This window comes from Prionailurus bengalensis, chromosome B2, assembly GCF_016509475.1.
Source record: "Prionailurus bengalensis isolate Pbe53 chromosome B2, Fcat_Pben_1.1_paternal_pri, whole genome shotgun sequence".
Taxonomy (NCBI): domain Eukaryota; kingdom Metazoa; phylum Chordata; class Mammalia; order Carnivora; family Felidae; genus Prionailurus; species Prionailurus bengalensis.
Genome location: NC_057349.1, coordinates 141,209,992 through 141,236,898, shown reverse-complemented (window position 1 = coordinate 141,236,898; position 26,907 = coordinate 141,209,992). Strand labels below are relative to the sequence as shown.

Here is a 26,907-nt window from a genome sequence, read left to right as displayed (position 1 = left end):
CTTTCATGCGCGCATGCTCTTGCTAATGGGGTTGCCAACCTTGGGTGATCCATTCACTCCCAAGGGATGAGGACCCCAGTCTCGTTTAAAAGGCCGAAATTCTCCCAGCTCTGTGCTGGCTAAGGGCCAAGATCCTTGACCAAGATCCCAGAGGACAGAGCTGTGTAAATAAAGATGGCCAACTGGGGGGACAGTGGACGATGTAGATAGAACCTGAAACAAAAAAGGTCCATGCCGCCCGTACCAAGATCTACACCGGAGGGAGGCCCACTACGGCCTACAGGCCAAATCCAGTCCACCACCTGTTTCTGGAGGACCAGTGTGCTAAGAATGCTCTTTACATTTTTAAACAGTCGAGGGCAAAAATCAAAAGAAGCAGGTATTTCACAACATACAAAAATTACATGAAATTCAAATGTTGACATCCGTGGTGTTCTGGGCACACACCGCCTCCCCCTTTCTTCACACACCACCCATGGCTCCTATCATGCCACACCAGCAGCGTCCAGATCCTGAAACTAAGACAATGGCCATGAAGCATAAAACACTGACTACCTGGCCCTTCATAGGAAAACTCTGCCAATCCCTGACCTGAATGCTTAAATTAAAATGTCTGTAAGTTGAAGAATTACCGTAACACACCGGAGAGACGGTGTGCCGTGCAAACGCTCAGACTTGGAGAACAAAACCCAGTTTGATTTCAAGCTGCGCCCTTCACCGAGGAACCATGCTTCAGCTTCTGCAGGTACGAAACCAGGACATTAACCAAATCTCGCAAGATGGAGAGAACCAGGTAAGAAAGGCACTTCGGAAACTGAAATGATCTGCAAAGTTATTATTACTAAGTAAAATCAAATGATCCACATTTAAACTCTGGTTGCAAAAAAAGCCTGTGAAATGTATTTTTCTGTAAAATGTGCTCTTAGAAGAACAGAGAGCAGGGACACCCACAAGCCAGCGCAGATGACATTATGAAAGTCAAAGCCAGAACCCGTTCTTCAACTGGCTGACTGACACATTAAGGCACAGGGTCCCAACTTCAGAAACTAAAAGCACTTTTTGAAAACAATATGCCCGGGGCGCCTGGGTGGTGCAGTCGGTTAAGGGTCCGACTTCAGCCAAGGTCACGATCTTGCAGTCCGTGAGTTCAAGCCCCGCATCAGGCTCTGGGCTGATGGCTCAGAGCCTGGAGCCTGTTTCCAATTCTGTGTCTCCCTCTCTCTCTGCCCCTCCCCCGTTCATGCTCTGTCTCTCTCTGTCCCAAAAATAAGTAAACATTGAAAAAAAAAATTAAAAAAAAAAAAAAAGAAAACAATATGCCTTTTTTTTTTTTTTTAATGCTTTCAAGGTCTGTTTAGCTGCACTGTACGTAAGTTTAACATTTAGTGAAGACCTAGGCAGTATATCCTCATGACAGTCCACTTAATCCCCATTCTACTGGTAAGGACGTAGAAAACTCAACAAGGTTTGTGGTTAAGATATTCGGGCCCAGCATTAAACCTAATTTAGAGAACGTGACAGAGGCAAAGTGACCATAATATAAATTAGAAATGAGCCTTCTCACTGGAAAACAAGCACATCACAAGGTCTCAAAGTTTGTACGTAACTCTTCCTATTTTTTCTTCCATCCACATGCGGAAAAGGAAGAAAATAAAAGCGAAGTTGGTCTCTGAATGAAAAAAACATTTTTTTCTAGTAGGAGCTCTAAGAGCAGAGTATTCCTCTAGGCAAACCAACACCTACCTGTGTTTGAATAAAGTGGAAACCTTGTCTCCTCAATAACGGTAATGCTAATAGAGCAGTCAACACTTAGAAAACACTTTCTATGGGCTTTACGTGTACTCTCTCATTTAATCCCCAAAACAACCTGGCACTTCGTTACTTTAATTATCGCCACCTCACAAATAGTAAGTGGCAGAGGTGGGGATTCAAACGGACTAGCTTACTCACTGGATTATTCTGTCTACTCTTTCCCTCACTTAGCATACTGCCCAGCAAGAGGCAGGTGAAAGTTAAGTGTTTATGCTAAATTTGCCTTACAATTCAAATCCAAGGAGCCAAGACCAGATTCCAGAATAAGCATCTAGACTCAGGGTAAGCTGCGGGAGGTTTCTTCCAGCCTAAGCAATATAAGCAAACAAATACATACTTATGATCAGCAAGTATTAGTGAAACAGGCAAAGGTCAATGAGGAAAGGACAGAACTTTAGCAAGATGTTTGCATTTGTTAAACTCCTGCTCTGATTTTGTGTCTCTTTACAAATACCGGCAATTAGTAATCCTGCTTCATCTTTAAAATTTACAGTTTTAGGAAGAGAAAAAAACAGGGACATGAAGTCCAAATTTTTGAAACATACTGGCAAAAGGTAATGAAGACACGCAAGAAAAAATGTGTCTGAATGGCCCACGAAGGGCAGGATGTGGAGGCTGAAGCTTAAACTGATCCGCTGTATGTGAGCAGCTGAGGAGGGACAGAAAGAACTGGATCAAGAAAAAGAAAAGGAATAAAAAGACAAAAGGAAGCAAAAACTACACCATGAAAAGAAAAGGAGAATTCATTTGAAGGGGGGGGGGGGGCAGGGAATCATGAAGAAATGCAAAAACAAAAGCAAAGTCTAGGTAAGTCTGAGTCAGAGATGCACACAGAGGAATGAAGATAACAGATGCTGGAAGACAGACACAGGACAGATGGCTCTAAGATCAGAGCCAATCGAAAGAAGGGGAAAGGAAAATACTTAGGTTCCCTCTTAAAAAGGCAAGTGGCATCTACTACAATCTTTGCAAGACCCATTACCTCTCTATATGTGAAAACTCACAGGAAATATACATGCATTTCTATTGCATAAATTTACAAATGTAGTCTGCATTCCATAAATAAAATGCTGGCTCTTAAATCTTCATTGAAAGGCTTAAATAAATGTACAAAAACCTCACACACACACACACACACACACACACACACACACACACCCTCAATCATCTCTGCATACTGGCGTCAGTCCAATAAAATACATGGTTGCTTGGAAGCTGTGTAATCAATTTACTGTACTACGTGCATACACCTATCACTACAGTAGTAAGTAAAATAAGTATGAAAGAAGTGGGCCTAATCACATATATACCCATTGGAAGTAACAAGGAGAAAGAGAGATGCAAAGGTACTACCAGCTGCATCAGTGGGCCAGGATGATGCTTCTCTCTGTTTTCCATACTTGCCCTTGTATTAAATACGTACACGCACATATACAGGAGACACATACTCATAAACACACATACACATGTATTCATATAGCCCTTTGCTTGTAAGATGCTAAAAATACTCACAAATGTAAAAAATAACTTCTACTTAGCCACAGAAAACCAAGGCCCATGCATCATCCTTCTCTCTATTTATTCAATTCTTCTCCCCTCACACTCTCTACGGAACATCTTTTTTGCCCATTCTATGATCTATGCTTGAAATTAAAAGCCCCAGGGGGCTGGGAGAGCAATAACCTTCTATTTGCTGTATCTTAAATGCTAAGAACCTAAAGAGAAGCCTCAAAACGAAAGTGAAGGAGGAGTCGCCCAAAATATAAAGTGCCACCTCGTACATCTCTAGCTGGTCCTTCAATCAACATTTGCTATTTCAGAAGTAAAAAGCCCATGATTTAAACACTTCATTATCTTTCAGTTCAAGCCATTATCATTCAAACAACTAAACCCTGAAGTCCTAAATCCTAAAAAGGTTATTACTCTGAGTAGAACGATGCACAGCAAATGAACAGAGAAGTGTGTGGGCATAAAGAACCACTGACATACTTTACACATAATCAAGCTTCCAGAAACACTAAAAATTTATTTTTGCTTCATCTAATGATGATGTGCAGTAAGATGTTTGCAAACAGGAAGTTTATTTCTCCTAATCCATTGCCTATAGTACTTCTTAATTATTCCTCATAGCGACACTATAATCTAACACTTTCAGAAGGGCTGCGATTTTTCTGACATGGATTTAGGTCCTCCGGTGAAGACAAGCTGTGAAAAATCGGGTAGGAGAAAAGGAGAAAGGTGCCGTTTACACATTTATCTGCTCGGCTCACACCTTCGGTAGAGCATCACCAGCCAGTTAAACATTCAGTGCTGCAATAATTTTGTCTCCATCCTTTTGACAATTTCTTTCACGCCTCATTTGCTAGGAAGAGTTAAAACATTTTAGTCAACCTTCAGAAAGCAGTTCGATTTTTTTCCACGGCAAAATGCATAATCTATTCCAGCTACCAAGCCACTGGTTAAAGTTCAAACTGTGGCACAGACAGCAATCCAGGACTTGCCTTCAAATGTTTCAGAAGGACAAACAAAAACAAAAACAAAAAAGCCCCCACTACCCAGTCTGGCGATCGTTTCCGGTGGACATGAGACAAAAGCAAGGAAGACAGCCTTCCACATGCTCGGTTCCCGCCTACGAAAACCAGCCGGCCACACGGCTGCCCCCTCCGCTCCTACAGTCCTCAGGTGACAACTGCAGAAGAGCCTGGACAGAACACTCCAAAACGGAGAGAGAAATCCTTTCTCGCGACAGGCCGTTACTGGCTTTGGCCGTGCACTTTTCATTTGGGATCGGTACGGCACACCTCTGCACTGTGGATAACGCGGCCTACTTTCCAGATCGAGGTCGTGGCCTGTGTGCGGCCACCCGAACTCGCCAGCAGCTCCCGCCGTGCGCTCGCTGAGGGCAGCGCCCGGTAATCCTGTCTCGGTCGTGCTAAAAACCACATGATGCGCCCAGTGCCGAGAGCAGCACTGCCCACTAACGCTTTCTGAGCCGTGGAACGTTCCACCCCGGGCCGCATGTGTGCTTTCGGGCACTTAACATGTGGCCAGTACACGGCCCGAGTGCATCTTTCATTTTATCTAACTGCAATTCATCTGAACTAGCCACATGTGGCGAACGGCTACCACACTGGCTAGAGCGGGGGCAGAGGGTCATTTAACGCTAAAAAAGCTTTCTGCTGGGAAAACATTCTTCGGTCACGTTATGTATCAGGATGCTGAGCTTCCCCTTTAGGAAAGTGGAACAGTAATAAAAAGTAAACCGAAAGTACTACAAAGATCCCCTTCACGTTCCCATCGAAAAAGAAATGCATCTCATTCAAATCGGCTTCCTAACAGGTGGGGCAGAAGGGACACGTGTAACAGAGACGTGCGTCCTGAGGAGAAGGGGAGTCCCGGTGCTCGCCTTAGGGCCACATCTCCTAGGACAGACAGGAGAAGGAAAGGACGCTTCCTCCTGCTCACCGGAGGCTGACGGGCATACACACACTGTGTGGCTTCTTGGAAGATTCTATCTTCCGTGTCTAACCAAATGATAACCCGGCCACGGGAAGGGGACATCTTTCTTCAGCAACGTTTCCAATGTCCTCACAGAACATCAAATGATGTGAATGGAAGCAAGCAAGAAAAAACAAAACACAACATTATTACAATGACAGCTTCCACAAAGGGAAGGCAGACCACTCATCTAACTCCACTCACACCGGGCACTGTTGAGAGGAAATACAGCGTAATATCTGAGACGGCAGGGGAGTCAGAACGCCTGGGTGCACACACAGTCTATGCCACTTCCTAGCTATGTCGCTCGGGCTGATCGAGGCTGTGCCTTCATTCACTCCTCTGTAAAATGGGTATAATCACAGTACCTACTTCACAGGTAATGTTACATGGCTCTTAGCGCTGCTTGACACCTAGTAACTGTTCAATAAATTATTCAAAACTTCTCATTACTAAGAACTTAGTATTTCAGTACAGTGGAAAAACAGGTGATTTTCCTTCGAGGTACATGTAGCAAGTTGTCATTAAAGAATGGTTTCATGACACAGGAAAAAATGCTCCACATCCCTCCTCATCAGGGAAATACAAATCAAAACCACAGTGAGATACCACCTCACACCTGTCAGAATGGCTAACATGAACAATCCGGGCGACAACAGATTTTGGCAAGGAAGCGGAGAAGGAGGAACCCTTTTGCACTGTTGGTGGGAATGCAAACTGGTGCAGCCACTCTGGAAAACAGTATGGAGGTTCCTTAAAAAATTACAAAGAGAACTATCCTGTGACCCAGCAAATGCACTACCAGGTATTTATCCAAAGGATACAGGAGCGCTGATTCAAAGGGGCACATGCACCCCAATGTTTACAGAAGTGCTACCGACAATAGCCAAAGTATGGAAAGAGCCCAAGTGTCCATCGACAGATAAATGGACACACACACACACACACACACACACACACACACACACAAAATGGATGGAATATTACTTGGAGATCAAAAAAGAATGAAATCTTGCCATATGCAACAACGTGGATAGAACTAGAATGTATTATGCTCAGCAAAATAAGTCAGAGAGACAAATCTATGATTTCACTCATCTGTGGAATTTAAGATACAAAACAGATGAACATAAGGGAACAGAAACAAAAATATATATACAGAGAGGGAGACAAACCATAAGAGACTCTTAAACACAGAAAACAAACTGAGGGTTGCTGGTGGGGTGTTGGATGGGGGGATGGGCTAAATGGGTGATGGGTATTAAGGAAGGCACTTGGTGGGATGAGCCCTGGGTGTTGTATGTAAGTGATGAATCACTAAATTCTATTCCTGAAATCATTATTACACTACGTGTTAACTAACTTGGATTTAAATTTAAAAAAATGAAAAATGAAAAAATTTTTAAAAAGAAAAAAGGGTTTCATACATACATGTCTAACAAGTTGACCACCAAAGAATACCTCACACACAGAGCAAACAGTTTCAGAACTTTTAGTGGCTAATTCTGAATACCAGCTCCCAAACCGAAGTTTTCAGAGAGGATAATGCAAAAATGTGTAACAACAGGGGCGCCTGGGTGGCGCAGTCGGTTAAGCGTCCGACTTCAGCCAGGTCACGATCTCGCGGTCCGTGAGTTCGAGCCCCGCGTCGGGCTCTGGGCTGATGGCTCAGAGCCTGGAGCCTGTTTCCGATTCTGTGTCTCCCTCTCTCTCTGTCCCTCCCCCGTTCATGCTCTGTCTCTCTCTGTCCCAAAAATAAATAAACGTTGAAAAAAAAAATGTGTAACAATAACTTGTACTCCTACTGACCACTAGCTTAGCCTAAGATTACTGGCACAGAAGTGGCAATAACCAAAGGTAATTCCCCAAATGCAATCATCTCTGCTTCAAGAAGTCTCTCCAGACACGCACAGATGTCTTTATGAGACCAGCTGACTCACTACTTCATGTTTACAATCCAGTTGACTAAAGGTATCAAAAGCACCCAAAATATATTGATATATTACAAAACTTATTTTTATTTTCTGGAAACATTTCTAAACAAGCTTTATAAAATGTGACTCTAGGCGCACGGGGGTGGCTCAGTGGCTTAAGCATCCAACTTCGACTCAGGTCATGATCTCACAGTTTGTGGGTTCAAGCCCCGCATGGGGCTCTGTGCTGACAGCTCAGAGCCTGGAGCCTGCTTCGGATTCTGTGTCTCCCTCTCTCTCTGCCCCTCCCCTGCTCACGCTCTGTCTCTCCCTCTCTCTCAAAAATAAATAAACATTAAAAAAAAAATTTTAAAACAAAAACAAAGAAACACCCCACTCCTCCTCCTGCTGTCTGGAAGCTTCTTTCTCATTTCCTATTCGCCGTGCAGCCTGTCGCAGCTCAGCTCCTCCTGACTATTCTCCCAAAGGTCTTCCGTGACCAAATGGCAAGACGTTGGCTACCTACTCTTACCCGACCATTCCTCAGAGCCCGCCACAGCTTTGCGTGTCTTCTCTCCAAAACCCTCGTTCCTCCATGGCTTCTGTGGAGCTCTCCCCATGCTTTCCGTCTCCTTTTCTGGCTCTCTGGCTGCCTCCCTTTCCACTCCTTCAATGTCAGCGCTCCCTAAACCCCTTCAGCACCCGTCTCTTCTCCGCACCCACGCTCCCCCGGGCAATCCGGTGAACCCCATTTCAGCAGCACACCGCGCTGAAAGCCCACATGGATATACTGGGCCCAAGTCACCCTCCCGCACTGTCTGTCTAGGGGCATGTCCAGTCAGCTCTTTGGAACACATCTCAAACCCAACATGACCAAAACCGCGCCTGCTCACTAAACACACACGATGATTCTGAAGTGGATGCCTTCAGAGAGTTACAATACCATCTGACTTCTCTCTAGGGAGTCAGATCGAGCGCTCTGTGTTTACACCACTCCTGCCCCGGCCTGGAGGAAACGAAGGTGGTGCTGGGCTGCCGTCTGCCATTTCAACCACTCACTGCCAGTAAAAATGCTACGTTTCCTCGCTGTCCTCTGACACGAGAGGTGCGCGCTGAGCATCTCTGGGACTACGGAAATAGAACCCTGACAGTTCCTTCGCGAGTTGGTTTTTGTGACATATTCCTAATATTGCCTCATTAATCAATAAGCAGTTTTTGAAAGTGTTCAATTCTCTTGAATCCCCCTGTGCTGCTATTCGTTCCCACTCCAAAGGCCGCCACCTGCATGCGGACAGGTGCTTCTGCAATCTCTAGGATTAAATTTCACCGGAAGGTGAGCCTTATGAAAGCAGGGCCTGCGTTTTATTCACTGCCGTGGCCCCAGCACCTAGAGCACGACCTGCCACACAGCAGGTGAACAGACTAGACCCCAAGAGCTATTTCTCGAGTGAGTCAAGAATGTACACGAAGTAGCACAGTATCTGGCCGTCGACTCAGAAGTCTCCCACCGACCCTCGACCCCGGCTCCCCGTTCTGCTTTCCCAAGGTTTTTTGGGGTATGGAAGATATCCCTCAAAATGCCTCGGGGGCCCCCCCCCAAATGGTTTTTCACTCAGTGTTTTCCCTACCGGACGGGTGTCCAAGGCTCTCAAAGACAGCCAGGTGTGTGAGGCTTGCCCTGCTTCTCACCTGATTCCCTGGGAAGGTCACCAGGGACAAGCTAGCACGGCTGGTTTCCTCCCTGCGGTCGGCAGAACTTGCCACATCTCCTGCGCCTGCTTCCACGTGCCCCCCACTTCTAACCTGCTGCCCACAGCTGCTCGCCTAACTCCTCCACTCTGTACTGATAATGTGGCAAAAAAGGAAGTCACCATGGAGAACCAAATAACTATCATCTATGCCTGAAAAGGGAGGGAGGGAATGGCTTTATTCTTGTCTGGCGGAGTCGGGTTCGGGAGCCTTGTGACAGCTATTTTCTTAGGGCTGTCTCAGCTGTTTCAGAACGCTAAGATTGCACTGATGGAAACCGCAGCACTGGACGCATGATACATCACTACAGGCATGTCCCGAAAGTTCGAACGCAGGCAGACACGTGTTCACTTTCTAGGCAAAAGACAGGTATCTCTCATCGTAACAAATGAGACTGAAACGTGACCAACACACTGAAGATGCTCATTCCCTGCATAAGCTGGAAGAGCCGAACAAAATGAAAGGTCCGGTCTCCGAGAAAAGCACATGCCAGTGACAAACAGCAACGGCCTAAACAAAACACAGGTTACCAGTTTGTTTGGGTTGCTTTCTTCCTGCGGGTTCTTAAAGACAGACTGTTAATTCATTTGCTTGAGATGGCTTAGGTGTCCTCAGCATTAACTTCAGACACTGTGCATCCATGATTACTCTAGTAGCCATATATTACTGCAAATAATGAAACAAAATCACATGTTATTAGAAAATAGGGAACAAGAGACAGGAAAGCCTTCATTTCATTTTAAGCTAAAAAGAGCACTTTGGAGGCACGTCATTCAAGAATATTCTCAACCTCAAATTGAGCAGCAATCAGGAGGTGAGGAAAACACGAGCTGAAGACCCAGGAAACCTGAACACAGCCAGTCCCGTGGTCTCTCCCGCTGCGCAGATGTTTGAGCAGAGTACTGGTTAAATGGAATGTCACTTCCACCACTGTCTAAGACAAGGTTATGGGCCAAACTCATTTTCTTTAAAGCTGTGAGATTTAATTTTTTTTGACAAGTTTCAAAAGAGAGGAATAGTTGGGGACGTACAGGGGAAACTTCCCAGTATTATATCATCCTATTAGACATAATTAGGGAGAGAAAGACTGAAAGAGTCTCAGGACACATCTCAATACCCTTTGGCCTGGCCAGCCTAGAAGTTCGCCAGTAAGTAACAAAGGAAACAGGGATTCGACTGGGTCCATTGATAGAGTGCTTTTACTATTCTCCCAATATCACGGACTCTGGTTCCAGAATGGCCATGTGGCAACAGCAAAGACATAAATACTCAGGACTGCATGGCATGAAATGACCTCACGAAAGAACTGGGAGGATTTTTCTGCCTTATGTTTGTTCTCGTAACTATGCATCAGCATCTTGATTATTTTAAGATTGCCAATTTGGTGGGGGGGGGGGGGGGGTCCTGCAAATTTCACCACGAAGTAGTTCACTCAGGGCATTAAATTTGTGTGTTGGTTTTTCACTCTAAAGTTCTCTTTTCCAGCTGCCTGTATTCTCCCTTCTCTCCAATCTTCTGGTCCCTGACTGTCACCTGCCCTCCATGGTCATTCCCATAGTCATTCTCCCTTCATACATTCTTGGATTTAAGATCTCTGGCCTCATAAACACGCCTAACTTGTGACCCTGAGACGCTGTCCAGTCCATTCATCCATTCTCCCACCCAAAACTGTTCTAGAGGCTGGTCCATGGCCTCCCCACCCCAGAAACTTCAGTCACAGCCACGTGTAAATAACTCACAACAGAACCTGTGCTCCTCTTTAAACATCAACAGACTGTATCATAGCCTCCCTTGATAACTCATAGCAATGACCCAGATCCTAGCATAGAGTTTCTTCTCACAGTCGGATGTACATTAATGTCCAGTAATATTATCAGAAAAAAATCCAATAGCCACCTTCACAGCCTTGAAGCACACATTCTTTCTTCTCTTTGCCCGGTAGGACTACGGGGCCAAAATACATTCAAAGCTCAATTATAAGAATGTAATGCCACAAGTCTTAACAACAATAAAAAAAAAAGTCTACTTAAATTCTACCAATAAATAAATTCCATCAATAACCTCTGCGGGAAGAGAAGGGTGGGCATGCGGGCCATTCCACAACCCGAGAACACCAGAACTGCTGGAGGAAGAACTTAGACGCCTGTCTGCCTCCCTGGGGGATTCGGATGCACAGCCAGGTTTCAGAACCACTCCTTTAGTGGAGAGAATATACAGGCTGTAGCACCGGACATCCCTGGAGACTGAACAAATTTCTTAATTCTACGAGTTTACTTGTTCACAAATGGGGAGACTGCCTTGCAAGACTGTTGAAAAGTCTACAATCAACATGTGCAATGTGTGTAAGTATACTTACACAGGTAAGTATTCAGTAACAGGAGCTATTATTACTGTTGCTGCTTTCTTGTATCACTATTACCCAGGGCTCTTCTAAAACTTTTTCTCTGAACCTGCATTTCTTTGAGAAGAACAGAAAGCAGTGTGTTTGTAATAGTTTTACCAATGACACCTGACTAGAAGGACAGACAGATTTCCCGTGTCCGCACCTAAAAGTCTCATACAGGCCACTGTTTACAAGGAAACAAGAAAAACCCCTCAAGGAGTGGCTGCTGATTCACTACCATCTTTTCTGCTCGTCCCGTCCACACCCAGGCGCCCACTCTCCTGGGAGGGTCACTCGGCACCTGTCCCCACGGTTTCTGTGTTCTCAGTGGGGCCCCCCGCGCACCCCCCCCACGACCCCAGCCTGGCATTCATCGTCCCCGCTGCACCATCTTCGCAGCTGCACAGAAACAAGCTGGTTAAGCCCCGAGTCCTGCCATCTGTGGACCATCGCTCTCGTGCCTGCATGTTAGCAGAAGTCCACGGAAGACCCCGTGCTCTGCAGGATCACGACCAGATACGTGTCGCTGTTTTTCTCAATAGTCCTCGTATGGAAAGAAACCAGTCTTCTTCAGGTCAAGGGATAACTGTGTGTTCCTCTTCGTCCACTGTATCCAGTAAGCACATTACCCATGCAGACGTCCTTTTCTGCACCCCATAGAACGGGCTGGATGTCAACAACACCTCCCCCAGAGCCAGCAAGCGAGCCTCTGACCCATAGTATTTCACAAGCCCTAACGTACCCAGGGAAGGCTCGGCTCTGAAAGCCATACCAAAGCACTCATAAATTTCAGACTGCCCTAATCATCCCCTCCTTTTGCTAAGAAACCAGTTGGAGTACCACTTCAGACCCATTATTCTTATAATGAGAACTTTCCTTCGCAATCCTCTGTCATATCAACCTAATCAAGTGTCAGGACTATTACTGATACTGAATTTTACTTTAATTTCAAGTATGTTTACTAACAAAGCAAAGGTGAACATTCTTTAAAACTGGTTGTCTAATGAAAATACAAAAATTCTTTGGTTATTTTTGTTCATTATTTTTATTAATCATGACGAAACTCAGTAAGAACTCTCACGTGAGTAAAACTATCTCTTTAAGTATCATTTCAAAATTTTAGAGCGTAGAGACAAAGAAACATGCCGATTCTTCTAGATACAGGTGACACATTCATCTCTCCAACTTTCTAACGACTTCCACTTTTGAAAGACTCATCTAGCTTCAACATATTTAAGCCCACGCTCGCCCCCGATATTAGTATTATTTAATTCTCAAGTAGGGTTTAGAAATTTTTACAAATTCGAAAAAGACTTCAAAAACTTAGGTTAGAAAGGAAGAGAAAGAGTAGAGTCAAAACTAATTAGAAAGGCCCATAATGGCAATTTCCTTTTTTAAAGGCCACTGTTCCAAAGTGCCTACATTTATCTATCTCCCTCTGTATCTGTTGCTTTTCAGATCCTTCGCATCAGCACATTATCTATACCGCGGGATATTTTCATCCTCGACAAGGTAGAAAGCTTGTCTGCCTCCCTGTGTTATCTGTCCGCGTTCCATTTGAATCCAATTTCCTTGCATTACCTCTGCCCAGGTCAGGGATGAATGGCTGTCAAATTCCCAGTGGAATAAAAAGAAAAACCCTTTCTTCCTGAGGCAGCAAGTTTCAATTCACAGAGCACATGGCTAATCTACATATGTGAAGGTCACGGCACTTCAGTCAAAGAGGTTAAGAATGGAACAGCTCACGTAAGGGGTTGTCTTAAACATCTTGGCATGATGCCCAACAAGTAAGATTGTTGAAAAGCAATAGATAGCTTCTGGCAGCGGTAAGGGGAAAAATATTTTGATCATGTGATGCCGCACACACTACCTAGTTTATTTCATGTGTGAAACTTTGCGCGTCCCTAAAAAATACCACGCGTGCAAATCAAACCCAGATTTCCGCCTCCCCAGTTTAGCCATGCTAGTACACCTTCCTCTTCATAAAATACATTCATATGAAGTTTCTAGACGCACCAAGAATAAAACGTCCACATATTAACAACCAGTTGGCGCAAATAATCTTAAGAGCTGATTACAACGTCTTTACATTAGTTTTTCAAAGAACCATGAAACACCAGGAAAGGGTAGTTAGACTAAAAAAGCACATTCCTTTGAGTTACCCAAATATAACTGTCTTAAATAAAATTCACCTTCTCCCTCCATTCTTCTCTCCCTCCTCATTAATAATACAGCAATACGGAAAACTACAGGAACTTAATGCACAATAAAAGACAAAACACAAAATTGCTTTTCACGTCCTATCTTCACTAATTAATTGCTGAATAAAAGTACACCATTACTGTTTTAAAGTGTTCATACTTCTGACAAATGTCTCAATGGAGGAGGAAAAACAAAGTCTCGCCCCACATAATGGACAGCAGGGGAGAAACCAAGACCTTCACAAGGCACGCCTCTGCCTGCTGTAGCATGGCACCTTCTGGAGTGTTCTCTCTACTCAGCCAAATGAAACTGAAAGGGAGCTGGCACCAACAGTCGGGAAAGGGAAGACTTTCAAACCCAGCAAAATCATAACAAATGGAACTATAATTTTTTAAACTTTTCAACAGTTAACAATAATAAACTGTTTCTTTCGCACATGGAGAAAATTAATTAAAAGCAAAAGATCCATCTCACCAATCTGCAAGCTGTCTGCCTACCACCAATTTCCTTCCATTCAAAATTTACACTGCTTATGAGGCCTGAGTTATTCAATCCATATTCTAATTACATGGGATAGGAAGTAAGATGAAAACATTCCACAAACCGTCTTCTTTATTTTAATCACCAATATTCACTTTATAACCTAAGGATACCCTACGCATGTTCTTCTACGCTAACCAACGAACACCACGATGTTTAACAATTTTTCAATATTCCCCGGATATCTTTTCATCTGGTACAGTGTCCCGACGCCAAGGCCACTAAATATTTGTTGATGATGGTGAAATTAAATGCTCCAATTATCGATCTTCTGAATTTATTTTTCCTTACCAGTTAAAAAACCAGGACTGTAAGAAAAGACTGGAAAACTACAGCAGACATTTTGGAAATGTGATCGACTGCCCCAGCACTCACTCTTCCCAAACACATGGCAAGGGACAGACACATGAGGCAATAAAAAACGAACTGTCTGGATTCGAAATAGGCTTCAAATGCTAACCTACTTGTTCCGAGAGGAAAGACTAATAGGCTGTTAAATTAACTTGTCAAATTAACTAATACCGAACCACAGCTAACTCATTTTAATTCCTTATCCATGAGAAAATACAATCCTTTGTTACTTTTTGAAAGCATCCCCTTCCTTGCCAGGCAGTGTACCAGAACTTTATCAAGTGTCCTTCTTAAAACAATTCCATGGGTTAAGTCTTCCTTCCCATCTCCTTAGACCAGAGGGAACTTCAAACGCCAGGGAGTAAAGAGGCTAGCCCAAGGTCACACAGGTGGTGAATGTCCAATCTTGCAGGTTCTCTAACCTGCACACCTTTGGCTCTTGCCCTTGCCCGTCCTGCTTCCATTCCCAAGCCTCTTCACTAATGTAACTTCTAACTGACCAGCTCTCAGCTTATTAGACCTTATTTAGCGCAGCGCCTTCTTACCCCTACCCCGACCCCAGTCCAGTCTGTGTGAGATGAGACACCAACATCAAGACTTCTCCCACCAAACTATTTACACTGTATTGTGTAGCATGGTTACTGGCCCTTAGGCCCTGCGTTGTCATTTTACCAAGGTCCACCATCCAGTACAGTACAGGCACACATACCAGGTCGTCCACAAACATCTGCCCGATACCCTGGCTCTTGCTATGATGACACAAATCTCTAGTCCCAAAGCCCTGACGACACACAGGAGATTGTTCAATATGGTGAAGGTAAATGAACTGAATTCTAAATCCTTCATGCTAATGACACTATAAAGTCATCTCTTTAGCTGAAAATTCACCTTATGATGCCCAAACAAAAACCCAAATTAAGATCAGTTTCTCATCAATATCACAGCACCTAAGAACAAACTCCAAGTATGCTGACCCTCCACATAAAACCTTGAAGCAGTAACTGAACAGATTTTCTTGCAACGGATGTTGGAAATGTATAATACACGCATCAGGAAATTTTCAGTTTGGATACATTATCAACTATTCAAATAGTTCTTAGATGATGCACTTTGAGGGATATAGTCTTTCTGCAGAAGAATAATGTAGCCATTCATTTTAATTTCCACTTTGTAAAACACCAGGAGTCCATGACAATTCACCAGGGAAAATTATGGATTATACGTTATATTTACTCTTTGTATCTTAAGCACCAAGTGGTGCTCAGTAAGATTTGTTCATAATAGAATTAAAGTTTGTCCCTGATACTTTTATAAATCTCAGCATTAACAGATAGAAAGGAAGAAAGAAAGAAAGAAAGAAAGAAAGAAAGAAAGAAAGAAAGAAAGAAAGAAAGAAAAGAAAAGAAAAGAAAAGAAAAGAAAAGAAAAGAAAGAAAGAAAGAAAGAGAAACCATTCCTCTCTACATATCCGAGGCAGGCCCTTGGCATTCATTCTCAGCTTTGACATTCCCTACTTTGACTATTTGAGAGCAGCACCACCCTTGGTGATACACAGAGTAAATGATAATCTTGCTAAGGACCAAATGTGAACCACAGAGTCAGTAAAATTGAAACAGATACAGAAGTAAGTTACTTAAGCATGAATCAGAGACCAAAGTCCACCATTCAGAATTGCAAAAAAGCCTAGTTTTAATTTTTTGAAACTTTGTTCCTTTGCAGAAAACACTTCCCCTAAAAAAGCTAGTCAATTTCATAGATCATGAAAGTGGAAAGGACAAAGACCTAGAAGATAGGAACAATTCTCAGAATCTACTAATTAACATTAACAACGGAATACCGTGAGGCAGCACCTGAGATCCAATGACGCCATCCATCACAGTTCTATTGATCAACCAAAACCAATTCATCCAATTGTTCACAAGAGTCCCAATCAGTACAAAACTACATTTTGTGAGGGAAATTGCCATGGTATTCACAAAATCTGTATATTTGCATAGACCTCAGTTTATATTCACTGAACATGTCTGGGACCCAGTATAGTTTAATAAGATGTTCAGTGGTGCATTGCTGATTAGGCACCATATTTTTTAAAATTCAGAGCAGCACAGAATTTTGCAGCTGGGAGGGACTGGGGTCACCTAATTGATGGAGGCAGGGGCTTATCTGCGACCACACCCCTGAACCGCATCAGGGCCAGGCAGAGAACAAGAACTCAGGGCTCACTACACAGTGGGAAGGCAGGTGGGAAGAAAAGAGACACCACGGAACAATGCCACCGATTTACAGAGATGACCTCAGCGGCGGCCCCGCCCAGCAGCCAACATTCCAGATCAGGAAACTGAGCCTCTGCCATATCTCAGAGAAAATGGGCACTCAAGCCTACAAATGAATCAAAGTCTGACCAACTCCAAGCCCAAGATCTTTCCATTACATCAGGATGCCTCGTGATATATTCGCATTCTCCCATAAATCCTCATAATGACAGAAATAAACTAATATACAACAAACATACCAGTTCCCTTAGAAATATGTCTGCTTCTTCAGACAGACTCTTGCTCAGCAGTAGCAATGTTTTACGTTTCTATTTCCAAGGTCATTTATAATTCATTGGGTAAAGTGAATTTATTATAAAAAAATATGAGCTGAAAGCAGAAAATTTAAAGGATATTAGAATGGGGTTACAGCTTGATATATATAAATATATGGTCACGGAAACTTCAAATTTGCTTCTTAAGTTTTCATAAATTAGTTGCCAAACTCTAGACAAATTTTAAAATTACCAGTCATTTCAAAATAAGGTTATGAAGCGCGGTGAGTGGTTTAACTTCTAAGATGCTCATCACAAAAAGAAACAGGAGATACTAAGAATTCTGGAACAGCCTCCACTAATCATCAATGCCTCGCTTTCTGAAAGGTTTATTTCAGGACCCAGAAGCAGTAGCTGAATTTACTCCTCAGCCAGCATACATTATCTAAACAGTTACCAAAAATACTCCAGCAATCCAAGTATCTTCCTAAATCTGAGCAGACTGTTTTAACTTTTTTCCAAGAGCCTATGTAATGTAGAAAACTGAGAAAAAGAAAAAGGACCATTCTATATAAATTTCGAACTGATTATATTTTCCTTCTCTTAGTTATTATTCTTTGTAGCGGGATCTTTATTTTGTTCCAGCACAAAGCCAGTAATTGATTGGTAGAAATGGAAAAGAGTCACTAGCTCACATCAACTATATCACAACAATCTACAATTATTTGTTTTGCCAAAATCCACTCCCCCACCCAAAAAAAGCTGGCCAACAGACTGCTGACCCACATGGTTGCTATTTGCATTCTGTTTAAATGAGCCAGTTCTAAGTCAACGATGCCAAAAATGCCATGCCCAGGTTCAGTGGGGAGAGGCTTGGCACGCTGTCTCTCTGAACTGCACACAGAAGCAACAGCCATCCCCAGACCCTAGCTACCGTCCGGCACTGGGCTGATTAGGAAAATGGGTGCTTAATAAATATTTGCCAACCGATCATCTGGAGTAGATACTTGTCCACCACACACGTCACAGCATGCACAAATGCTAAGTGTTTACACCTTAAAAAATCATTGTTGCTTCCAAGCACACACTCTTAAATCACAGTTCACTCTCTGTGTCCTCTGTGGAATCCATGGTTAATATACACAACTGATCGGCTAAAGATGCGACTACATATCAGCATCAATGGCAGCGAAAATACAATTCCAAATTTTACACACAAAAAAGCCTCTTCTGAAGACTAACCAGGATTCAAGAAGCAACCCTTTGCAGCTGCCTCTAAATTTAATTAAAAGACCAATCATCTTAATTTAGGAATTTTTCCACATACAAAGAATTTCTGCAGCTTTACAAAGGACTACAAATTAAAAACATAAGGGGGGAAGCACAAACTTGGGGGCACAGAACACTATGAAAAAAGACCCAGCATCACACGGACTGGCTGTTTGCTCAGGCTAGGGGCAGGGGGGACTGGGATGGCCCAAAACCTAAAACACAACTGGAAAAAAAATGACCATTGTAAATGACTTTGACCGATAGAAGGATATAACAAGTAATTTAAAAAAGAAGCTAAACATGCAAAAGATAAGAGAAGTAAAGGGAAAAATGATCATGCTAACAGTTCGTTTCCACATCCTATCATCTAACCAAGTACGAGGCTTCTCTCAACAAAGTATCCCAAACCTTTCAACAGAAAGGCTTCAAAAAGCTGCTTTTAAACTTTTAATGACCTGACAATGAAACAACGAACCCACATAGGACACACTTACACACTTCGGAACAGACAAAACCTGGGAAGATCACCCCAAAGTCAGAGCTGGGCAGAAGTAGTGGAACGAACACACACATACACACACGCGCGCACGCGCACACACACACACACACACCCCTTGAGCACTGCTAGGGAACATGTGAGGAAGGATTTACTAATCAACTACAAAGCAGCAAGATTAATGGCCATGAAAAGATTATTTTCCTTATAATACACATTATAACTAACCATTTGAAAGTCTGACATGAAGGAAGGGAAGGAAAAAATGTACTTTTTTATTTCCGTTTGGGAAGACAAAAAGTTCTGGAAATCAGATGGTGGTCCACAACAATGTGAACGTACTTAATGTCACTGAACTGCACACCTAAAAATGAGTAAAACGGTAAATTTTATGTTCTGTGTTATTTTACCGCAATAAAAAAATACACAGATATAATTTTTTTTAGCAACCCGTAGTTTTCAAAGCGTGGTCCAGGATTTTCTTCCGGTTTTCATCAAATATGGCTTCCCTTCCAGAGTCACCTAATAAGTAACGACCTGTCTGAGTCTCAAGTTTCATCTTTCATCAAGGCCCAAATGAGACCCTGAGAAGTGCATCCTACAAAAGATGGTGAGCAGAGGCCAAATCTACTTCAATTCAAAAGGTCGGTCTTGCTATGACAGATCTGTTCCAGATTCTACTGCCACCTACCTAAAATAAGAGTGTCCATTGGTAAACCGGATATGCTGAAGATCTTAGAGCTCTGGTCTCTTTCCTACCAATAAGCATCATCCAAGAAACAAATTAATTTCATCATTAGTTCATCTGTCAAACTCAGTGGCCTTCTAGTATTCTTGGCACTGATCCATTCAGAAGTGGGCTTTTGAAAACTGTCTATTGGATCCTATTCAAATACGTAAATCTAAGGAAATAGTTTTCTCAGAATTATTCCAAGTTAAAGCCTTTGAAAATAGAACATGTTTGCTGAAAACTTACTGCGGAGCCACACATTTTAGTTTGATAAATCCACTCGCTCACTCAATTAGTGTGAATTGTTAAGTTAAAACCACAGTATGCATGTAGCAACAACTCCATTCATTCCAGTGTTAGCGTAAGGCAAAATAAGCGTGTACTTAATGACACCTGGGTACCGCTACCTCTATCATTTTCTCTTCACCAAAATTCTCAGGGGAAAAAGTCACCAACGTACACCAAGTTTTTAGATCAAAGTTATCATTCAATCATCCAATTAAACCAAAAAGAGCCACTTAATCTTGTATAAATAGCCTCCGAACTGTAAAAGCAGTATCGTTTGATAGTTGTACATCTGTGATATGCGCATCCTCAGTGGGTAAGCAGTTGTGCCCGGTACTTCTCCCCCTCCCTACACACACACACACACACACACACACACACACACACACAGAAGTCAAATAGAGAACCCTCAGCCTCCCATACACATACACAGCCAGGTGTGCTCCTTCACATATCCACAGAGAATCTGCACAAATATCCTGATGAAGAAAGGGCACCTCAGAAAAACCCTGTGACCAACAAGTATCTGTTTCTAAAAAGGCCTAGGATGTGCAAGTGGCCCGTAAGCATAAACAGCATTATAAAATGTCATAAAAATTTTGTAACATCCACTCTGAAAATCTAATTATTGCAAGAAAAAAATTAAAGGAATTTGAGTTTTATTAACATTCCTTTTGAGCCTCCATAAATCTGTTGGTTTAAGTGATACATGACAGTTCTTTCAAATGTAAATATAAGCTTCTAACTTCCAAAACTACACACAGGCCAAAATGAAAGTGACACAAGTGAGTTATTAGTTCCTTTTCCTCAATGATGGATCAAAGTACACAGATCCATTAACTGAGCAGTGTCAGTCTAGCATAGTGAGAAAAACCTCTAAATTTAGGACGCGGGGCAAAAAGCTAATATAGTCAGTCCCCAGTGCAATACATCCAAAATTTACATGTCCAAATCAGTCTTCAAAATAAGTAGCAAAATTTCAGAGACCCCAACAAATTTTAAATCGAACCACTCTCATCCTAGAAGAGAACAAGAGTTAAATAAGTGAAATGATCATCTTTTCAGTTTGCCTGTCATATAGGTATTTATCCTATGGAAGTAAGTAAGTTCCTATTACATCAGAAGCCATTTTTTTTTTTTAGATGTACTCTGCCCCAAAATATAAAGTAACAAAGTCCATTAATAAGAAATAGAACTGAAAACTCAACCCCATTCTCTTACACCTGTTTTCTTTAAAACGTGTGTCTAATAAAACTACCAAATGAATTTATGAACCTTCCTCTACACTGTCTTACATTTTCAAAATTGGTCCTCAAACCAGAATTAATACTATTTTCACACCAGCATGAAGATGTTATTCTCTCAATTCTAACGGAATAACATGATATTTAGAGGGAAGGTACATTAGTTTAAGTGTCTAAGAGTGACGTGGATTATTTCCATCTCTACAACACGCTTGTGATATTCTGATACAATATGATGCCGGGGAAAATGGAACAAGCAGAAAAAGCCCTGCCAAAGATTGATCCCGAAATACAGATAAAAAGCACAACCAAAGTAAAAAGGGGAGTTAAGGCTTCTCATTACAGAGCCAAGACAAGAATACGATGCTCCCTAGAACATACTTATCAATTTTATGTTAATATAAACGTAAATTTAAGTGACAGCTGCCTTAAAGAGTAGTTATCATCAAAATAAAATGGTCAAAACTAAGCACACAGAAATCAGGATATCCAAAGAAAACAATTTCAAACCACGCACCCTTTCCTCCCAGGTAACCTAGGAAAACAGAAAACTGTAAATATTTTCTATGTATTTTGTTTTGGTTTTTTAAATGCTAGGCCTTTTCTATGAACCACAGCTGCCAATTCCACATTCTCTGACGACACAGCAGCCAGCCAGCCAGCCATATCTCAGCAAATATATTAATTCAGGGCACAACAATTTCTTTACAAGGTTTAAAACATCAGATAGGGTAAAACATCACTGGGAGGGGAAGTGGGGAACGATGTTATGCTATAATGTATCTTATACAAATTTTAAGGTCATCAGGAACCAGTCTGTAACTTCCTGCTTTGTAAGCCAGCTAGTCACTTCTTTGAATGATAAATAAGGCTCTTTTTATTACGTTGTGTTATATTCTGTTAAACTGAAGTGAAAATAGCATTAATGGAATTTGGCACAGATGTGGACATTATACAATATTACTTACAGGAGCAGACCTCAGTACTCCTTTTGAACTGCTCTATCGAAATACTTTATCTCACAAAAAAACCCAGCAACAAACTGTATCATAAAATGGCTTATTTCACTTTTTAAAAAGACCTTCCCAATACAATATACAGACATATTTTGTTCCCAATTATCAAAACATTTGCTGCCCAATATAAACAATTCCTAAAATCAAAAATGAAACTAAATGTGCTAAAGCCACAAGAAAATTTCATCATTTAACAACGTGATTTAATAGTACTTTATGGCCTATAGTGGCATAGTGATTCAATATTTTGGATAAATAACTATGCCTTAATATAATGATCACAACAAATACTAAATAAATACTAGCTTCCCAAAAAGAAAATACATAAAAAAGACACATTCCACACATTATACGGCAAAGTACCTAAGAGAAATCTGTGAATCTAGGTCATATGCCCAGCAGTTTCCTTGCCCCTCAAAAATAAAAAAGCTATTCCCAAGGGTCACACCGAGGACATAATGGATTCACTCTCATTCCAAGAAAACAAAATACTTAAAATGATTGGTACCATTAAGAAATAATACTTTAAAGTAACAAGGACCTACATCTGCCTCTATCATCTCTCCGTTCTAGTTTACCAAGATGGGAATTTTAAACTATCCCTTTAAAAGCAAGCTGACAAAGCAAATCTTTTTAAAATTAATTACGTGGGTTTAGTTACACGAGCCTCCTCTGTGTTTTCACTTGTGTGCATCAAAAATGAAAATTGATAATCACAAATTTTCTATCAAGAGCAGGAAAATACATTCTCATTAAAAGTTAAACTCCAGTAACCAAAGATTTGAAAGCCAGTGGACACTAATGTCCTCGGCCAGGGATTCACAGGATTATCTGTTAAATTCAGTCCTGTGTTGACTCTGACGAATCTCTCCCCTAAGATATGACTGTTATTAAAATACGCCTTCCTGAAATAAATAAGCTAAGTAGATTACAACCGCTGTTATTCCTTCCTAACAAATGAGGATTTTTAAAACTTTCACAGCATTTAAGATGTCTACAACAGAAAGATTATTTGGAAGAAACACACCCAGAACAGCTTGCATGAGATAGTTTCCCTAATACATGTGTAAGCACTTCAAATAAGGGTCACACCACCGAACCCAACAAAATAATCAAGAAGAAAATAATGAAATAATTCTCAGTATTTCACAAGATTATCCATGTTTCCCCTTTGATTAATTCTTGTGTACAAAATTATAGTTTCCTCACTTCATGCTTATGTCAATTCAATTGAAACTCCTTATCCACATTTTAAATGATCAGCACCGTTACAACATAAATTACTAGAAATACAGCTTTCATCTTGTTATAAAGCTAATTCAATATCCCTAAAAGAGACCGCTGCATATCAGGATCTTGAAATGTTAAGTTATCATTTTTAATTTTACACTAAACTACGTGTGCTGACAATTCACATTTTTCCCCCCACAGTTTAATCTGGAAAGGGCACTTCAATAAACGCTTTGCAAATCCAGAAATTGCTAAAATTTTTGGCTTCATTACATGTCAATTGCCACATCTTCATACTACAATTCAAGTCCGTGATATATGCAGTGTCCACATTAAGACTGTCAAAGATCTGATTTTTGTAAATGCCCAATACTGGACACCAGCATAATGTTTTCAGGATTTAATCCTCTTATTAATAACTATGATTCATAATAACTTAAGCTTTAAATAATATTCAACCTTACATCTGCTTGTAATAGAGCTCAGTTATTATTTGTGGCAAGAATTTTTGTGACTGTACTGCTCAGCACTTCTATTTACATCAGCAGTGCTAAATGCCCAATGGTGAGAGGGGAGCCAATCAGATGGCAGATTAGATGTCAACTCAGAGGCAGCTGTCTGGAGACTATTACAGCCAGTTTACCTCCACAATTCAAATTCCAAACCTTGCAAAGGAGATCAAGTCAGTCTTTAGGCTCAGCCTACGAGCAAGAAACAGCAAGAGTGCAGGACACTTCCTAATAACGCCGTAGGACTTGGGGGACAGCAAATTAAAGAAAATCCAAATAAATCTGATCCAAAAAGATCAATTTTCACTGGCCTGCTATTTTCCTGGACTTGCTGAATAAAATGTATGCCTGTTCCATGATCAAAATAAGTTCAACTTAACCGGGATGTGTCCCTTTAACGTAGCCTATCTGTTGAAGGTGACTCCTTTCCAGCAGCCTATAAGCCAAATAATGGATTTCCTGGCTATTCTCAGGAAGGAATCGATTTATTTTAGAATATTTTACCTCCACGTCGTTGTAAATTGGGGCATTCTTTTTGCTACGAAACATCCAAACTCAAAGCTCGCATCGAGTATCTCTGAATGGCCGGGCAGAACTACGAAAAACACACTGGGTTTGCCACAAAGCTAACCCATTTTTCCTGCCTTCACCTTGCAGGCTAAGAGGGAACGCGGTGTGGCTGGAGGTAGGACAAAGTTCCTCATTCTTTTCCCAGTTAAAGCTTATTGTTGGCGCTAAACGAGAAGACGGGGTCAATATTCCTCCCCGCACCGTACCGGCCGGGAGCGCCTATTTTGTTACAAAAGCCGCCCGAGCCGTCCCCGGCGCCCACGCCGCTGCCTCGCCGCGCGGTCCCCGGCTCCGGACGCGCGGCTCCGCGCCCGGGGTGGGGTGGCGAGGCGGGGGTGCTCGGCGGCCGGCCATCGCAGCGCGCGTCCCGGCCCTCGGCGAGACCCTCTTCCCCCAGGCCCCCGGGGCCCGGGCCGCGCAGTCGGGCGCCGCGCGCTCCCCAGCCTCCGAGGGAGGCAGCCGCGAGTTAAAATGGCTTTGGGCGCCTCGCCCCCGCCTCCCCCCCGGCAGAAGACGCAGAAAAAGTACGCGGAGAGAAAGAAACTAGGGCTCGAGGCGCGCGGCGAGGCCGCCGCGGCGGAAGCAGGCCCGGCCGGCGCGGGGGTTACCTGGGATCTGCCCATGGTCGGGCCGGGGGTGCCGGGGCTCATCGCCGGGTGGCTCCTTTGTTGCGCGGCCGCCCAGGCCGGGCTGGCAGCGGCGTACTGGGCGCCCATGTCCTTGCCCAAGCCCATGCCCGCGGCCGCCTGCTGGCCGCCCGCCGCCGCCCCCGCCGCCGCCGCCGCCGCCGCCTGGGACTGGGGCTGCGACGGCGGCGGCGGCGGCGGCGCGCTGGGGCTGCTGTAGTCGGGGTAGCTGCCGCCGTAGCTCCTCATCATGGGGCTGGGCGAGGTGAGCAGCTGGTTGAGGGTCGGGGTGGCCCCCGACGGGTGCTGGTTCTGCCCGGCGAAGCGCTGGAAGCCCCCCGCCGCCGCGCCGGCGGCCGCCTTGCTGAGGCTCGCGGCCCCGCCGCCCCCGGGGCCCATCATCATGCCGCCGCCCTGCTGCCGGGGGGAGCTCAGCACCCCGTACCCCGAGGACGAGCCCCCATAGCCGCCGCCGCCGCCTCCTGCTGCTGCCGCCGCCGCCGCGGCCGCCGCCGCCACAGCTCCCGCTCCTGCTCCTCCTCCTCCTCCTCCTCCTCCTCCTCCTCCGCTGCCGCCGCCTCCTCCTCCTCCTCCTCCTCCTCCTCCTCCACCGCCGCCGCCGCCGCCGCCGCCGCCCGCGCTGGGCCGGCTGTAGCCCGGATAATGGTTGTACTGGCTGTTGGGGTACCCTTCGTGGGAGTTCTGCAGGGGGTCCATGCTGTTGGGGGCTCCGGCGGCGGCTGAGGCGGAGTGCATCATCCCCATCCCGGGGCTTTGTTGTCCGCCATGTTGATCAAAGCAAGGCCCAGTGCGGCCGCCGGGGCCGCCGCTAGCAGGGGCAGCGCTGCCATAGTAATTATTAAACTCCGAGACGGCCGCCGGGCCGCCGCCGCCGCCGCCACCGCCGCCGCCGCCCCCGGGCACGGCGACCGGCGGCTGCTGCGCGCCCAGGGCGCCCAGGCCAGGGTGCTCGAACCGGCCGCCCGCCGGCTCCCCCATCTTGGGCGGTGCGTCGTCCTCGTCGCCCGGCTTGCTCAGCAGAGGCTGGCCCGGGGGGTCGGCCTGGCTGCCCGCGGCACTGTCCTTGGCGCCTCCATGTTGCGGCTGCTCCATGTCGGGACCGGGCTGAGCGGCGCCGCCGCCCGCGCCGCCGAGGCTGTTGTTGGAAATGGGATGTTGCTGCTGCTGCTGCTGCTGCTGTTGCTGTTGCTGCTGCTGCTGCTGCTGCTGGAACTGGTTTAGCTGCTGCTGTAGTGCGTGGTGGTGGTGGTGGAGGTGGTGGGCATGGTGGTGGTGGTGGTGGGCATGGTGGTGGTGGTGGTGCTGCTGGTGGGGCGGTGCGGCGGGGGCTTCGCCAACGGTTTTCAGTTTGTGGTTGGGGAGCAGCCCCGTCTCCATGGCCGAGCCCGGGCCCGACGAGGAGGAAGAGGAGGACGCCGCCGCCGCCGCCGCCGCCGCCGCGGAGGAGGAGGAGGACAGCGCGGCGGCGCTTCCACCCTCCTTGAGAGCCGCCTCGGAGCCGCCGCTCTTGGCGCTGTTAGTGCTGGCGGCGGCGGCCGCCGTGCTCGCGTTATGGGCCATGTTCAGTTCGTGACGGGGGTGCAGGGGGTGGTGGTGCACATTATTCAGGCCGCCGCCGTCGCCGCCGCCCCCCAGCATGGGTCCCGGTGCCGCCGCCGCCGCGCCGCGCGCCCCCGCCTCCAGGTCCCGGGCCCCGGGCGCCGGCCGCGGCCCGGGGGGCGCCCGCCGCTCGCCGCTGCCCGCCCGCGCCGCCGCCGCCGCCGCCGCTGCTGCCCGCGCGGCCATGATCGCCGCGGCGTGGCGAGGCCGGGCGGGGGGCGGGGGGAGACAATAAAACCCACTTTTTAGTCAGCGGCCCCTCCTGTGCGCATCCACACGCCCCGACGGGAATCGAGCGAGCCCCCTCCCCCTCCACAGGCCCCGCCGGAGCCGA

At 44.8% G+C, this 26,907-nt stretch overlaps 1 protein-coding gene across 13 annotated transcripts in view; it reads right to left on the bottom strand.

Annotated features, from left to right (window-relative positions):
* The window catches only part of ARID1B (AT-rich interaction domain 1B), a 449,892-nt gene extending 423,133 nt beyond the window's left edge, over positions 1 to 26,759 (bottom strand). For all 13 annotated transcript variants that reach the window (XM_043592659.1, XM_043592667.1, XM_043592660.1 and 10 more), the window contains exon 1: positions 24,936 to 26,759. In XM_043592659.1, the coding sequence (XP_043448594.1) occupies positions 24,936 to 26,759 (1,824 nt within the window). The remainder of the gene's footprint in view (positions 1 to 24,935) is intronic.
* Between the last annotated feature and the right edge of the window lie 148 nt (positions 26,760 to 26,907).